We start from the raw sequence: 13,110 nt of genomic DNA, 5'->3' as shown, positions 1-13,110 counted from the left end.
ATTAGCAGTTTCCCAAGATCAACTTCATGGGCTCTGTCTCAAAGACAAGTTGGTTGGAGAAATTGAAATTCTATGGCAAGGTCTCAGGCTTGTGGTGCCCTGTAGCTGGACTACTTTGATCAGTCTGACCCAGAATGATGGCTGTAGAGCTTCCTTAAATCAGTCTGCTCCTGCCTCTGTGTAGGAATAGTTAATAATGCTGTATATTCAAATATATTTCCCAGCATAGATGCTGCAATTATTAAATAAAAAACTACAGAAACATAGAATCTCTGAAGATAGCAAAAGCATAGATAAAATACGTTTAACATGTCACAGTAATTACAAAATCATCCCATACAATTGTCACTTCTACTGATTTATCATTTTAAAGTAAGCCTAACCCATCATTACAATAGAAATGAATCAACTCACTTACGGCCTGGCCTGATGTCTAGGAGGTTTTTGCGATGTTTACCCCTTGTCTGCAGCAGTCTGTTAATCATTTATCAGTTTAAACAAGTGATCTAATGTCGGGATCTTATATTTACTATTATGTGCCAAAATGGAAATTTCTTAGACCAATGGTAAAACATAGGAAACATTAATGTCTTGAAGGTGCTTATTGAATTGTGTTGTATATACTTATAAATATATACATCTACATGTTTGCATATAGATAAATGTATATCTTCTGCTCTGCTGTGATGGCATGAAAGTGATCCTGGGTTCTTGAAAGGCAAGAGTGGAGCACATGCTTTTTTAGGTTCTGCCACTCTGGAAAGATTCTGAGCATGGGACAATCCAGTGACAATTTAACATGCATTTATTAAGCACCTACTACATGCCAGTCACTATGCTATGAGCCAGGTAATAGACTTCATGCTTCTTTTCCCAATATTAGTCTAGGTAATTGAGGAGGGGTTTGTCACTAGATTAGCTCCAGCATCTAAAAACTAACTAAAATAAAAGGATCACAAACAGCATTGGTAGGAATACCAACCTTGATAAAATTAGTGATACTTGAAGTATGGAAGTATGTTATAGAGTATAATATGCATCAGGAAATCATTCATGGTCTATGTATTTGTATTTAGATGGAATTTTAGTCTCACCTTTTTAGATCTTTATGGGAAGAATATGTTTAAAATCAATTCTCCACTTACATTCTTATTGAACATGCTGCTTGCTGCCATTTTTATTACATATATGTTGATTTTTTTCATGGATTTATGTTCTTTTGTTTCCAAGGATTGGGAAACTGTTCCCAGGAGTATTTGAGATGAGAAGTAGCCTTTGAGAGGCACTTCATATAACACCAAGAAAATTCAACAGACTACCTTGTGGGACTAAGTGAAATCAGACAAAGATATTTTGGTCCAGTTTTTAGAAATGTTTAGAAGCCTGAATAATTTCCCAATGCTTGAACTTAAAATAGTATTAAGATACCTTATTAATTCATTTAATATGGATCCAAATCCACCATATGAAACTAGGAAAAAATAAAGCCTATAGTTCTGTTTCTTTGGTGGTATTTTCTCTAATAACAGCCTTGTGACTGTAGCTCTTTAAAACGTTGCTGTACGAGTAGATGAGTTGAGTCTGAAAATCAGTGGGAAGAAGATAGGAATTTCAGAATTTCAGTGTTCCCCTTCCTATTTTGTAATTATAGCATGACCATATTTAAAGGGTAGCAAAGCTAATTTTTGTGACTTGACTTGATTAAAGTAAAATGATTTCAATAAAGATTACTGTGATAGAAATATGGCAGAATATTTGACAAGACTCATTTTAAAATGTTGTATCTGGTTCTATATTTTTCTGTATCCTATTAAGGTTAAGTATGTGGCATCCAAAAATAGTTTCCTATTTGTTGAGAGGTACCCACAGTCAGTTTTTAATCAGATTTTCCAAGGACTGAATTGGCATGATAGAAGAATGTGGACAATATTTTTATAACATGATATACTGTTCTACAAATATTATATGAGCTACTTCAATGGGAAGGGTAAGATGGTAGGAGATTTCATATTATATTAAACTATTATTGACAATTTTAGCTAAAAGTTATTGTTAAAAGATTGTTAAAAGATTCAGTGCAGCCCCACTGAATATCTCCCAATGATATATTAATCAATCAAATATGAAGAAGATGACAATATGTATTTGTTTTAACCAGGCTATTTAACAGAATAAAGAAGGCAAGACAATGAAGGATTTGGAGTCCTCTGAGGCACTCAAATATATACACATAAATCTTAATAGTTAAACTGGCTATATCTTTAGATATAAATAATAATCAACATACTTCATTGAAGGAATAAATCACTCTTACTGAAGAAAAATGAACTTACCTCCTTGTTCATCCAACATAACCAAAGTCCTGATGCCAGCATCTTTACTCTACATTCCAATAATGGGAGGTAGGTTAAAAAAGAGTTAGAGAGAAAAGAGAAATCAATAAGGGAACAATTAGCCCTAGACATGGAAATGGAGTAGGGCAAAAGAAAAACAGGGAGAAAATGTGGCAAGAACATTAAGGGACTAGGGGAAGGTCTCAGATCAATAGATACCATATGGATTGCATAAAGAAAATTCACTGTCAAGTTTCCCTTGGTAATGAGGAAGAGAAAAAGTGGTTGCTAAATGAGAAATACAGACTCTTTTCAAATGCAATTAAAGTCCAGCATAGTGACCCGGTAGGAGAAATGAATTTGTATACCAACTTTAGTTCAGGAAAATCCCTCCTTTGTACTGGAGCAGGCTTTTAAAAAGGTTTCCCTGTGTGACTACCTTTCATTCAAAGAAACCAAATAATAGAATTTCTCCTGGACAGGGAGAAATAAGCAAGGACGCCAGCTACCCTTTTTCTTAAAGATTGTCAAATCTCAAAACACTAGCTAGTTTCAATCAGATACTTTTTTCTACTAGGTGATTTACAGTGAGAAAAGGCATGACTTAAAGAAATTTTTTTTGGGTGAATGAATCAAGGAAGATATCAGGATAATTTTGAAAAATCACAGACCCTTCATAACCATATTTTGAATCTGTCTTTCAAGGATTTACTTTTAATAGAGAGACTTGGATAGAGGTTAATAGCACATGAATCAGTGAGTCTAACTGTGCTCTATCTGTAAGCACATTTTAATTTGAACAACCATATTTATTTGATAAAAGTTTTCTGTTGCAGTAAATCAAGAAATATGATGATTAGTTGATCTCTAAAGGTTAGTAATGACATCAGGCTCCCCTGTCAGCAGTTGGCAGCAATTCTGGGACAGGAAACTGCTTTCTGACTGTGTTTGGGAGTGCCTATGCTACTAATGCCCAAGGAGCTATTTTATTCCAACCAAGCAACAGTGTTTTCTTGAACACAGGGTAAATTGACTATTATCCATTTTTTTTACTAAGCTACATTTTAAATTAAAAAAACCCAAAGAAACAAAAAAGAAAAAAATCTTGTTTATATTAATTCTGGCACAGTTCCCACTATACTTTATGAATGGGGGAAGAGAAGAAAAATCAGATGGCTTCTGTAGCATATGGATGTAGCAGGGTTTGGCCAGTAAATAGGATATTTTTAGATGTATCTCACAATGCATTTTCTCTCCTAGGGTCCTATCCAGATCTAACGAAACCTATCACTGTTCCAAGTCATTATATTTGGGATGGTTCATGTGGAATGGCTTAATGATATCAGCTTGGATAGTCAGTCTTCAGAATATCTTCATTTCCTGGCCATTCCTCTTCTGTGTTTATTTGGCTTTGAACACCACTGATGATCCTTCACATTTGTTCCTTTTGGATCTGAGCGTGATAAGCTTGGCGCATTATCCATGGAGCCAACATGAAGTTGGGTTGTCCAAGGGTTGTCCTGATCTTATGCTATCGAATCAGATACCACCAGGTTTGATTCTTGACTCTTCTGTTAACTAGCTGAATGACTACTTGCAAGTCACCTAACTACCTTGGACTTAAATGTAAGCTATTCCTATTGTCATTATTTATCAGAAGTAGCATGGACACAAGGCTGGCCTTGGAGGTAGAAAGACCTGAGTTCAAGTGCTGGCTCATGCATACTGGCTGTAGAACCCTGGGCAAGTCATTTTACTTCTTGGTGCCCTAGGCAACTCTCTTAAGGTGAGAAGTTGCATAGAAAGTACAACCCTGCATTAGAAGAGGGAGTTTCCTCATTTAGGATTTTTTTTTTTTGGTACCAGTGAAGTCACAGGTCCAAGTTCCCAACTCTATGTTATTATTTACATGATAACCCACTACGTCTCAAATACAGCTAGGTGGTGCCATAGTGCACAGAGCACTGGACCTGGAGTCAAGATGACCTGAGATCAAATCCAGATTCAGAAACTTACTATCTATGTGACCCTGGGCTAGTTACTCAACCTGGATCTACCTCATTTCCTCAACTGTAAAATAGGGAAAATAACAGTACCTATCTCCCAGTGTTCTGCTGAGGATCAAATGAGGTAATGTTTGTAAAACACTTAGCAAATGTCTGGGTGATATCAAGCACTTAATTTACGGAAACAGTGAGTGAGAAAAAAATATGTCCTTAGCCATAGCCAAGCCATACTTTTTGTGCAGTTGGTGCTGGTGTTGACTGGTGTGTAAGCAGGAAATGTCTAATAGTTAGGTTGTGACTGTGCTTTAGGTGAAAAGACTTAGGACTGGGCTATACTGGGTTTAATATCTCATTTGCATATTAGGTTCCTCCTTGTATTAGGTTCTTGTCCAATTAAAACTCCGTGAGTCTTAATTTCCTTATCATAAAATGGGGATGTGATACTTGTACCATCTACCTCTGTGGGATTATTGCGATGAAAGGAATTTGCAGACCTTAATGTGCAATTGGAATATGAGGTGTCCATGTTATTAGGATGTTTTCCATGTTCACTTAAAAATTCTGAGATGAGTTTTTATATTCTTTGCTTATCTTCCTTGTCTTTTGGGACTTCTGCACACGGGAGAAGAATCAGGAAACCTGGGTTCTAGCTGTGACCTTGGACCTCACATTAACCTCTGATCCCCTAAAGTCCTGACCAGCTCCAAGATGTTGTTGCTTGTTTCTATGATTATACCATCCCTAACCTTTTCAGCTCCTCTTGATGGGAATTTAATAATTCTCTCTAATTCAGTTTCCTTCATACCTGAAAATCCATCACCCCCAGCCATCATCCTGGCATCTTGCAATGTCTTCCTTATTAGAGCGGAAAACCCTACTACTTTACTCCATCTTCAATTATCTGTACTAACAGCCAGGACCATGTTATAATGAGCTGGCTCAATAAGTAATTTTAAAATGTCATAAACTCAAACTTAGACATAAGAGAAAATTGTATTGTTTCTGAAACACAGCATATAATCACATATTATAAAAGGTTCTACTACATTTCTATTAGAGTTCTTATATCTTCTTGCAAAGAACCTAGAGTCAGGAGTTACTAGTCCTTGGTTCTAGTTTTGGTCCTGAAATTTGCTATGTATGTGACCTTAGGCAAGTCACCAAACACTGGTTCTGGTCACCTTCCCCCATTTGTCAAATAGAAATAATAATTCTTTCCCTACTTGGGTCACAGGTTTTTTAGATAAAACAAGGATCAAATGAGAGTAGAAATGTTAAAATCCTTTGAAAAACTACAAAATGTGAGTTCAGGAAGTAATGTTCTGAAAAGCAGGCATCAGGGGGCATCTTGGTATACTTCAGTGTACTGATTTTGGCTCCTTCTTAGCCTCAATCTTCTTTTGATGAGTTGAGAGAATGCATAGTTTGCCTTTCTGTTCTCCATGTCATACCCCCAAATAGTGCAAAAGAAATATATCTCAATTAAACTTTTTTGGGGAGGGAGAGAGGAGGCAGTGAGGAGGAGGAAAAGAAGAAAAAGTAATCAGGGAGGAAGAGACAGACATGGCAAGTGTTAAGAAATCCATTTTGTTGTTCAGTTGTGTCTGACTCTTTGTGACCCTATTTAGGGTTTTCTTGGCAAAGATCCTGGAGTGGTTTGCCATTTCCTTCTCCATCTCATTTTACAGATGAAGAAACTGAGGCTAACAGGTTTAAGTGACTGGCCCAGGGTCACACAGCTAGTAAGTGTCTGAGGCCAGATTTGAGCTCCAGTCTTCCTGACTCCAGGCCCAGTGATCCATCCACTGTGCCACCTAGCTTCCTGTCCTCCCCCCCCCGCCCCCGTCCCACCCAAAGAATACTATACACTAATAGCTAGAAGTGAGAGAGAGAGATTTTAGTTCCTTGCCTTTTCAATCTCTGGCTTCCTTTTGCTGTTTTCTAGGGAAGGGATCTTCTTTTTAAACCAGGGAATTTGGAGACAGGAAACTGCTCTTTGGAAGGTGAACTGGCACCGCACACCTGACTCACAAAATGACTTACAGAGAGTTTTGGTCTGTCTTTTGTCTGCCAAGAATACTTTACCTAGAGTCTAGAGTGCTTGAAGAGAAAGTCTTAAAATCCAAGCACTCATCTTCCACTTTGCCTCCTGGTGACAAAATATCTTGGGTTTGAATAGAATGGCCTTGGCCACATAGTACCATTTTTGCTGTTTGATGTCAAATAGATATAACTTCAGATTCATGGATCCCCTTTTTTCATGCACACAGGTCAGGTAATTGGGAGCACACTAAAATTCTAAGAAGCCCTCCATTACTGCCCCAATGAACTCCGTAGTGGGGTTCACTTAAAACAGCTCCAGTGGGATTCCATTGTAGTGTTGCCTGCGGCCTGGCTTTCAAGTGGACTGGCAGGTAAAAACTACATTTCTTTTTGACAATCAGCAGTACCCAATTTCGTGGGTCTCCTAAAAATCCCTTACCAAAAGACATCTTTTTTGATTATAGAGCCAGAATGGAGTAGTATATAATTTTCAACTTTCTGTCTCCCATAACACATTCAATGTGTCTGGTGCATCTTAATTTTAGTCATATGGGATTCTTACGTAGTCCTTGAAATACTGAAATCTACTTCCATCAAAATAGACTATTAGTCTCTGGAATAGATTGGTAACTGCGTATTACTCACAAAACTCATATATTCTTACTGCTACTGAAAGTGCTATTCTTCACAGTCAGAGATTTTCACAAGTTTAGTAACCTTTCCTGTCTTTGAAACTACATCTCAATGAGAAATCAGCTCAATTCCAGTTACATAAAACTACATTGGTTCTTTGGCTTCATGAGCAAAATAGTGATGCTTTAATGCTCATGGGTTCCTAATGATCATGAACGTGATTTCAGATTTGATTAATAAAATGTAAGCTTCTTAAAGCCAAAGACTGATTGGTTTTTTGTCTTTGCATCCCCCTGGGCCCACCATAAAGCTTTGAACACAGCAGACACTTAATATGTGTTGGCTGAATTGTACTGATTTGATAAATGTCATGTCATCTTAGATCTGGAGATAGAAGGAAACCAAGAGATCATCTAGTCCACACCCTGTATTTTATAGATGAGAAAACTGAGGCTCAGAGAGCTTTGGGAACTTGCCCAAAGCCTCACATGTAAGAAATATTGGAAGAAGGATTTGAACCCAGATCTTCTGGCTCAGAGCCAGTATTGTTTCCACTGGACCATGTGGCTAATTTTTTTTAACGATCATTTCGTTTTAAATGAAAAGCAGAGGTACGTTTTCATAGGGACTGATACAGAAATGAAGGTTATTTGACCAAAACCACAAACTAACCATCCAGGAAACAAGTATGAATAGCTCTGCTGTTAAGAAAGTCATGCCTATAATTTCAAAAATGTACAAAAGCTTATTAGCTTCTTCCTGCTGATTATATCAAATGGGGGCATCTTCCACATCAAAATACAATTTTTTATCCTTGATCACTCCAAGAGAAATAAATGTTTAAATAGAGAATTTCATTTCAATCTAGCTTATGGAATTTTTCCAGACAAAATCGGTTCAGACAGTTTTTTATTCCAGACAGGGTGGCACTTTCAGCAGTTTGAGAAGACACTAAAGGGATGTGTCAACAGCCCAAAGGCAAAGAAGGCAAGAGAAGAGAATCATTTCCATGACGTGCTTTCTGTCTGTGTCTTCAGTCTCTTTTCTAGGCCCAAAAGGCTGCATAACCCAACCGTCCATTGGTGAGTTAATCGACGGCTGCATTTGAACATTATGAGAATTTACTTCATGTGGCTATAACAGAAGGGACAAGCAAAAGTGAGCTTGGAATCTGTGACCTATAGTCAGGGAAATGTGTCAAGATAATTAAGTCACTTTATTTCAGAATGCTCCGGGGCACTAATGTTACAGATCATTACGTAAAAACTTTTAAAAAACAACATTGTTACTGATATTTAGACCAATCATTGAGGGTTTTATAAGAAGCTGCTTGGGGAGAGTGAGTCAGATTTGTACATCTACGTTTAAATACCTAGCCATCATTGACACACTTAAAGTAGGTGTCTCTTGGTTCTGGTTCTGAAATAATAGTAAGTTAATGTAGATCCCTACCCTGGTTTCCATGATATTATTTCAAAAAATATTTTCATAACTGTTTTAAATATAGTTGGTTTCCTTTGTAATCTTATGTATATTATTTTATGCATTTAAAAACATTGTTTTGAGAGGGAGCCATCATCTTTAGCAGACTGCCAAAGGAGTCCAAAAAGGTTAAGAACCCCTGCTTTAAGTGGAGAACATGCATACCTGATAGAGAGTACAAAAGTCAAATTTCCTGTTTTTCTCTTTTTGTTCTGTCCCCTCCCTGTGATTTCTGCAGTGCTGGGCTTGTGGGGCTCATCGATTGCTTTCATCCTAAACTGTAGCCTTAAATTGCCATTTTAAAAATAAACTACTTTTTAAGCACCTCCCCCACCTTGCCGGCTTCATACAAACCTTATGGTTGCTATCCTTTTTTCCCTTCCTGTGTTATTTCAAATTAGGAATTGGCTCAGAAGTGAAAAGCTGAGCCTTCTGCAAAGCTCTGTATTGCTGACTCACTTTGGCGTTTATTGATATAGGCTTAAGATGGAATATTTTAAACCAAGTGCTAAAAATTCTGAAATATCAGGGAAATGTAGACCCCAACAGAAGAAAGGGCTGTTATTGTTGTCATTATCTGGATAAATGATAAAATACAGCAATATGCCAGTAGGACTAAAACCAGAGTGGCAAATCCGAGAGCAGATATCTATGATTGAACATTAATACGAAGAGCCATGAGGGTTTTTGCAACTTGCTGGCGCTTAGACTCGTTTCAGTTTGACCAATGACATTCTACCTTTATGAATTGTTCGGAAAACTTCAGTTTGCCATAATAACCTTCTGTGCTTACTGTCTTAGAAGGTGTTACTTCTGAGAGAAATGCATTTGCCATAGAGACCTGCATATTGATGTGGAAAATTGATATAAACATAATATCTCTTCAATCTGCGCAGTCTATGAGGTAGCTAAGTTTTCACTAGTGTGAGTGCCTAAAGCATATATGGTCAGGGGATAAAGTAAATAAAGGTAAGAGGAAAGAAGGGGCCTCTATTTTAAAAGACAATCACTCCTTACCTCTTCAACAAGTTGTAGCATACGGCGGGTGCTTTCCAGAGACTGAAAAAAGAAACATAAACATTTAAGTCACGGTCACAATAATTCAGCTTAGGCTCATGTCAGAATTTATACAGATCATGGAAATTTTTAAAAAGTTACCCAAAGATAAAATGTCATCAAATTTTCCCTTTTCTTAATTCTTACATCATTTAGATCGAACTGCCTCAGTATCCATGAAACCACCTATATATGGGCTGCCACCCAGCCCCATTGTTTTTCAATGACTTTTCTACAGCCAGGATGACTCCGAGCCAGTGCCCTGTGGGCAACGTAGGTTTCAAAGAATTTGGGAAATGACTTACCCTGATTGCCTCAAAAAATAACAATGACAACTAAAAACCCAAAATAAAACAAAAAAAGAATTTGGGAAATGGGTCCCTTGAATCCATATGCAAATATATGCATTATATAAACATAATACATGTGTATATAGACACGTACTATATATACACTTAGTGTTTTATAGATACACATACATGTATACACAAATGCACGAATATAGATAAGAAATTTAGCTGTCACTATCATTTTCCATACAAAATAAATAGGATGCAGAGAATCACAGAAATGAAAACTACTCTCACTTAGATCTTTTTCTTGGTACCTTCTTCTACTTGTTTGCCCCCAAAGTTTCTCCTTGGTCTATTCTGGTGGCTACTAACTAGTGGGCTGTGGACCCCAGGAGAAGTTGGTGCAAGCTGTCTGGGAAACTCCAAGGGGATTGGGAGTCAACAAATAAGTGAGCCTACCTTCTGGAAGAGCAAATAAATACCACACACACATACACAAATATATACATGGTATTCCTAAAGTCCAGACACATAGGCGAAAATTCATATTTTCAAGAAATGAATGAAATTTTATTTAATTGGAGTATTAACAAATAACATCTTCGATATGATTTCCACCATTTGTGACGAAAAGGTTGATGTGCTTTGCAAGATTCACGTGAACTCGATGCAATAACTCCACATTGCTGTTGATTGCCTATGTGTCCAGACTTTAGGAACACTCTGTATATACACATATATATGTATATATAAAATTATTTTTCAAATTAATACTCAAATACTCAACAGTAAAATGAAATTTAAATATGAAATACCAATATTTTTCAAATTTATGTAAACAAAATTAACAAAATACAAAATCATTGAAAAATATTACTGAATTCATAATAGCTTATTATCATGTTTATTCTTAGAGTTTAACTACTTTAACAAGGGTGGGGTTCCAAGAAAATTTTTGAAGTTAAACTGGATTTCTCATACTGAAAAAGGTTGGGAAATTCCCTTCCTCCTCTTTTCCTTCCTAACGAAAAAACCAACAGCCCTTTCTACTGAAACTGAGTCAGTCTCTTTTCTTTCAATCTGTCTTTGCTATCAGGCTTACCAAATTATAAGGTTCTCTAGGGCAATTAAATTATAGCTTGTCTTCAAATGATCTAAATGAAAGCAATCCTGATATCAAAGGCAGAAATCATCTGAAAAAGATAATTATTGTACATGATGGATGAAAAGTCCCACCAATACATAGAGAAGTAATTTGGCGTCCTCGTTTAGGGGATATTGGATTCTGGACAATTAAATCTCTCATGACTTAGGGTGAATGCTATGAAGAGTTTTATGACACTCTAAGAAATTCCACCTGAAGTCCTTATCAGCTGAAATCTCACGGACGCCTTGGAATAAAACCAAAATGAATATGCATTTATATAGCATTAAGTGGGGAGAAACTACTGCTAGTAGGTCTTAATTGAATTAGAGTGGCTGTGAAATTCACCAAAGGTCATGCTCTTTCTTCAGCCTCATTAATTCCTGTAGCATACTGTATAATAGATATTTGGACCAAGCCCTCCCCTACTACTGGCCATTTATAGGCAATTCATTCGTGGCCTCAGAAGTCTTATGACCTATAATACGTAAAGCCAAATTGACTTTTTAACCTTCACCCTCCTACTGAGAGTCCCTACAATATGGAGACAGCAAACTACCATAGCCTCCCGCCTCCCAGGTCCTTCCCTCATGGTCACCTCATCGGCCAGCTGGTCAGCCCGTCGCTGCATCTCTTCCAGCTCATTGCGCATATCAGCGTCTTCTGCCATGGTCACGGTGGTGTGGTGGTGGTGCCGGGGACTTGACTTTCAGGATGCAAAGTCTTTGGCCAAGGGTCCTGCAATGAATCAAATAAGAAAAGAAATTCTCAGTTCTGTGAGTGACATTTGCTGCTCTCTGCGTTTGTATTCTTGAACGTCAATGTCTCTGAAAAACACTGGCAATAACCACACACGAAGCTCTTGTTGGTTATGTGCCTCTTACACAGAGCACGGTGCTCAGACAATGTTCAAGGCCAAAAATGTTCTATTCACAGACTCTTAGTCACTCTTCTGAATAGGAACACGGGTATATTTTGGCTACTTTGACAATGCTGAATTCTGTTTTCGAAGGTACAAACGTCAATTAGGATTAAGTACACGGAGGATTGAGAAAGACAAAATAAAGACCGTAGGGATGATGTTCCATGTGAATGTATTTGCAGACTGGCTTTTGGAGACAAAAGCTTTCAGTGGAGAGAGGCTTTTGGCCCTCAGTTATTACCAGAAAGTGACAAGGGGTTTTGTGCTAGTGAACAGATTCTGGGAGAAGGGGAGAAAAGCAATGACACTGCTAACTTATTTCATCACGTAGGAGTGTTTAAAACAACCAGGACGTGGGCCACTGATGGAAGTGCCAAATAGAAGGAAAGGAAAGCAGGAAAGTAGGAAGATGAGAAGAGACTGCCATTTCCCTAACCAAAGGGAATGTCTCTGATCCTACCAGTTCCTTTTAACACATAAAAAAGCTACCACTTAAGCATGAGGCAGCTTAGTGCTTTGAATGTCTAGAACCCAAAAGGAAAGATGACACTTCTGATATGTCTCTTCTCACGACATGTTTATGGACTGCAAGAGGAATGAGCTCAACCTCTTGACACTGTACTTAGAAAAAAAAGTTGGGGTCCAGTACTCCGTGCAGAAATATGTATGTGTAGTACACAGGTGAAAGCTGATGTGAAAATCTCAGGCCTTCCTGAAATCTGTGGAATTGACAAAGATGGGTCAGGAAAAATTTCCCAGAGTATATCTATATTTGGAGGTCATATGACTGATTTCCATGAAGGTATCCCGTGGTTCTTGCCCTGTAGGATAGGAACTGGACCTGTGATTTCTTTGATACATGGAACTCCTGAATGAGGAAATTTGCTATTAGAATTTGAGGTCTTTGAATATCAAGGACTTTTTTCTTTGTATCCTTAGTGATTGGCAAAGTGTCTGGCATATAGTAAGGGTTTAATATATGTTTATTGACTGACTATCAATGTAGGCCAGCACTGTTTCTTTAAATTATGGTTTTGTAGTACTGCTTAGCACTTTCAGAGGCCAAGTGACTTGTCCAGTATCACACAAGAGAAAAAGTGCACATAAGCATGATTTATTATCATGTGTGTTTTCTTATTATGGAAAGCTATTCATGAAGGAGGCTGAATTTCAGGCAGAAACTCTGAGAGGAACTCAA

The 13,110-nt window shown here is 37.5% G+C and overlaps 1 protein-coding gene across 2 annotated transcripts in view; it reads right to left on the bottom strand.

The window, feature by feature from the left end:
* Positions 1-13,110, bottom strand: part of SNAP25 (synaptosome associated protein 25) — a 98,638-nt gene that overhangs the window by 16,831 nt on the left and 68,697 nt on the right. For both annotated transcript variants that reach the window (XM_036752584.1, XM_036752583.1), the window contains exons 2-4: positions 11,589-11,728; positions 9,515-9,556; positions 2,334-2,382 (exon numbers count right to left, since the gene is read on the bottom strand). In XM_036752584.1, the coding sequence (XP_036608479.1) occupies positions 2,334-2,382; positions 9,515-9,556; positions 11,589-11,660 (163 nt within the window). In that variant the 5' untranslated portion in view covers positions 11,661-11,728. The remainder of the gene's footprint in view (positions 1-2,333; positions 2,383-9,514; positions 9,557-11,588; positions 11,729-13,110) is intronic.

The sequence above is a fragment of the Trichosurus vulpecula genome, chromosome 3 (assembly GCF_011100635.1).
Source record: "Trichosurus vulpecula isolate mTriVul1 chromosome 3, mTriVul1.pri, whole genome shotgun sequence".
NCBI classification, from domain to species: Eukaryota; Metazoa; Chordata; class Mammalia; order Diprotodontia; family Phalangeridae; genus Trichosurus; species Trichosurus vulpecula.
The sequence above is the reverse complement of the archived record's forward strand: the minus strand, read 5'-3'. Positions and strand labels throughout refer to the sequence as shown.